This window comes from Cebus imitator, unplaced genomic scaffold (assembly GCF_001604975.1).
Source record: "Cebus imitator isolate Cc_AM_T3 unplaced genomic scaffold, Cebus_imitator-1.0 Scaffold181, whole genome shotgun sequence".
Classification (NCBI taxonomy): Eukaryota; Metazoa; Chordata; class Mammalia; order Primates; family Cebidae; genus Cebus; species Cebus imitator.
The window spans coordinates 804,760-808,063 of NW_016107496.1; the positions used below are offsets into that span (position 1 = coordinate 804,760).

Below are 3,304 nucleotides of genomic sequence, written 5' to 3' on the forward strand. Positions count from 1 at the left end.
ATTTTTAGTAGAGACGGGGTTTCACCATGTTGACCAGGATGGTCTCGATCTCTTGACCTCGTGATCCACCCGCCTTGGCCTCCCAAAGTGCTGGGATTACAGGCGTGAGCCACCGCGCCCAGCTCTACCCTCCTTCTTAACATAAACTCTCTTCCTGCTTCAAATAGGGTGAAAAGATCCTTAAACTTGCTGAAATATGTAGGAAATTTGAAACTGAGGAAGAAAAAGTGCTGCCTTTTTATTCATCAGTGTTGACTCCTAAGGAGCAGGAGGGGATTGAGGAGAATAATTTAGAAGAGCTTACTGAGGAGCTCGCCAAGGTAAAGGCTGGGGGATGGTGGGGCATTGGGCAGCATTTGCTAATGGGTCTTGATGCACACTTTCTCCCTATAACTCCACTCCAGGTGATCATGGATTACATAGGGATGGATAATTTCTGGAAAAGGTACAACAAAGTGAAACTGGAGCAACTGAGCCTCCAACACAGACGAGCCCAGCTGCTAGATATCAATGGGAAGCTGCGGGGGATGCTGAAGCAGTACTTGGATGGCATCTCAGTGAGTGACGAAGTGCTGAGCCAGCTCAACCCACTCTTCATAGTCAACCATCGAAGCAACTTACCCCAGCCCTCGTCTACACCTATAGCTCATCCAGGTGATAAACAACATCCAACCACTTAAAATATCACTGAAGCAGCCCACGTGATCTTCCACACTGTGTGATCTAAGGGGGAAAAAAATCTTTTCAATCCCTATTTTTTTTTTGAGAGAGAGATGTAGGGACATTGCTATTAAAAATTTCCATGGAGTTTATGAGCTCCTTATATCTTTTGCATATTGGACAGAGCAGTCCACTCTGAGGACACTAGGAACACTGTGGTCCCAGGGAATAGAAAGAACAGCTAGGCAACTACCAGGAGTGTCACTGCTCAATTAAGCATTGCTCCTCAGAATCAGGGCACCATGGGAGCCAAAACCCATACCTTAAGGACCTAGAGATCCTATGGAAAGACTCAAGACCAGGTCCTTAAAGTCAGTAAGGATAGCAAGGGGAGGCCAGGAGAAGAGGTGATCCAGGGCCTACAACTACCACCCCCAGGCCAGGCAAGATGCAACTCAGAATGCCTTTTCCCTCAGCCCTTTACCTCATTCTCACTTTCTTTTTTTTTTTTTTTTGAGACGGAGTTTCGCTCTTNTGTTACCCAGGCTGGAGTGCAATGGCACGATCTCGGCTCACCGCAACCTCCGCGTCCTGGGTTCAGGCAATTCTCCTGCCTCAGCCTCCTGAGTAGCTGCATTCTCACTTTCAAAGGCAGTCTCAGAAAGTATCAGATGAAGAATGCAAAGAAGTTTTTTTTTAATGTATTATTTATTATTTCTTTTTGCTCTTGTTTCGTTTCTCTTCCTTGAGCTTCTTTTTGGAGACTTTCGGTCTGTTGGCCTTTCTGTATAGGTGATACCCAATGAGGCCCAGGAGGGCTGGCACCATGGCCATCCCTACTAGAGGCAAAATGCCCTTCACCAGCTTTAGCCAGTAGTTGGCTCGGATCAATGCTATCAGCTCCACGTCATACTGCACCACTGCATCCGCTGGAGAGGCAGAGGGATGGAGAGGGTTAGACTCTCAATGCATTTTGTCCGGGGCTTGAATCTGAATGAAAATAGGGAGGGTAGGCCACAGCAAAGCCAACAACTATGAAGCCGGCAAGATTTAAATGTGGGGTTGAATTCCCTTAGACAAGGGTACAGAAGGATTATAAGCAGAGTCTGGTGATAGTCATGTTGACTCCAACTACACATGTGGCTTGGGTCCAGTGACAAGTCTTTGAATGCAGGAAAACTTTCTATGAATATGAAAGGTACAGGCTCTTTTCCATTTGTAAGTGGGAGAACTCTCTATACTAACTACTAACTTATTCTATTTCCAAAAAACCACATGGATAGAATCTTTGCAGGGCTGCAATTAAATGGATTGAAACTAGACTTTTAAAAATCAACCAACCAATGAGCACATTCAGTGTGATTATGAGAAAACAGGAGTTTCAACATAAGAGGTGAAGAGGAAGAAGGATGAGGATGCTGCTTAAGAAGTAAAGGGGCCGGGCGCGGTAGCTCACGCCTGTAATCCCAGCACTTTGGGAGGCTGAGGCAGGTGGATCACAAGGTCAAGAGATCGAGACCATCCTGGCCAACATGGTGAAACACCGTCTCTACCAAAAATACAAAAAAAAATTAGCCAGGCATGGTGGTGTGTGCCTGTAGTCCCAGCTACTCAGGCGGCTGAGGCAGGAGAACTGCTTGAAACTGGAAAACAGAAGTTGCAATGAGCCAGGATCATGCCACTACACTCCAGCCGGGCAAACAGAGCAAGACTCTATCTAAACTCAAAAAAAAAAAAAAAAAAAGTAAAGGGGCAGGTGGAACAGAACTGAGTGGGCAGAAGAGGCACAAATAGGCAGCACTGGGGATGGGGAATTAATAGGGCTTTGGATAAAAGAGTTTCTCCTTGGTCCCTCTACCCTCCTTCCAGGTCTTCCCCTAAGCTGGAACTATGTTGAGAATTACAATCGCTATAATCCATCACACACATCAAAAAAAAAAAAAAGGATTACGATCTTTCTTTTTTTTTTCTTTTTTTAGAGATAGGGTTTCACTCTGTTGGCCAGGCTGGTCTCAAACTCTTGACAGCGTGATCCACACACCTCGGCCTCCCAAAATGCTGGGATTACAGGCGTGAGCCACCGTGCCCGGCCAAGAATTACGATCTCAATACTCTGTGGAGTACAAAACATTTTAGCTAATAGAACATTTGTTAGAAATCTGTCCATCTCAACTGTTCAAAAATAAACATCAGCAGTGACCTATGATGGCTTTTACAGTTAAGGGGGAGACGTGGCTTTAAAAAGTTGCTTTCTGTGGCCAGGTGAGGTGGCTCATGCCTGTAATCCCAGCACTTTGGGAGGCCAAGGCAGGGCGGATCATGAGGTCAGGAGATTGAGACCATCCAGGCTAACATGGTAAAACCCCGAATCTACTAAAACACAAAAATTAGCTGGGTGTGGTGGCGCGTGCTTGTAATCCCAGCTACTTGGGAGGCTGAGAGACAAGAGAATCGCCTGAACCAGGGAGTCATCTCTCTGCAATGAGCCGAGATGGCGCCACTGCACTCCAGCCTGTCGACAGAGCGAGACTCTGTCTTTTTTTTTTTTTTTTTTTTTGAGACGGAGTTTCACTCTTGTTACCCAGGCTGGAGTGCAATGGCGCGATCTCGGCTCACCGCAACTTCCGCCTCCTGGGCTCAGGCA

At 46.4% G+C, this 3,304-nt stretch overlaps 2 protein-coding genes across 4 annotated transcripts in view; one reads left to right on the top strand and one right to left on the bottom strand.

Annotated features, from left to right (window-relative positions):
* CCDC65 (coiled-coil domain containing 65) overlaps positions 1-812 on the top strand; it is a 21,238-nt gene extending 20,426 nt beyond the window's left edge. Inside the window, exons 8-9 of the mRNA XM_017545749.2 lie at positions 168-320; positions 405-812. Coding sequence (XP_017401238.2) covers positions 168-320; positions 405-680 — 429 coding nt within the window. The 3' untranslated portion in view covers positions 681-812. The remainder of the gene's footprint in view (positions 1-167; positions 321-404) is intronic.
* Positions 813-1,350: 538 nt separating this feature from the next.
* FKBP11 (FKBP prolyl isomerase 11) overlaps positions 1,351-3,304 on the bottom strand; it is a 5,017-nt gene continuing 3,063 nt past the window's right edge. For 2 of the 3 annotated variants that reach the window (XM_017545738.2, XM_017545737.2), the window contains one exon: positions 1,351-1,589. In XM_017545738.2, the coding sequence (XP_017401227.1) occupies positions 1,372-1,589 (218 nt within the window). In that variant the 3' untranslated portion in view covers positions 1,351-1,371. Of the gene's footprint in view, positions 1,651-3,304 lie in introns of all 3 variants that reach the window. The other variant, XM_017545739.2, reaches the window with a different exon arrangement.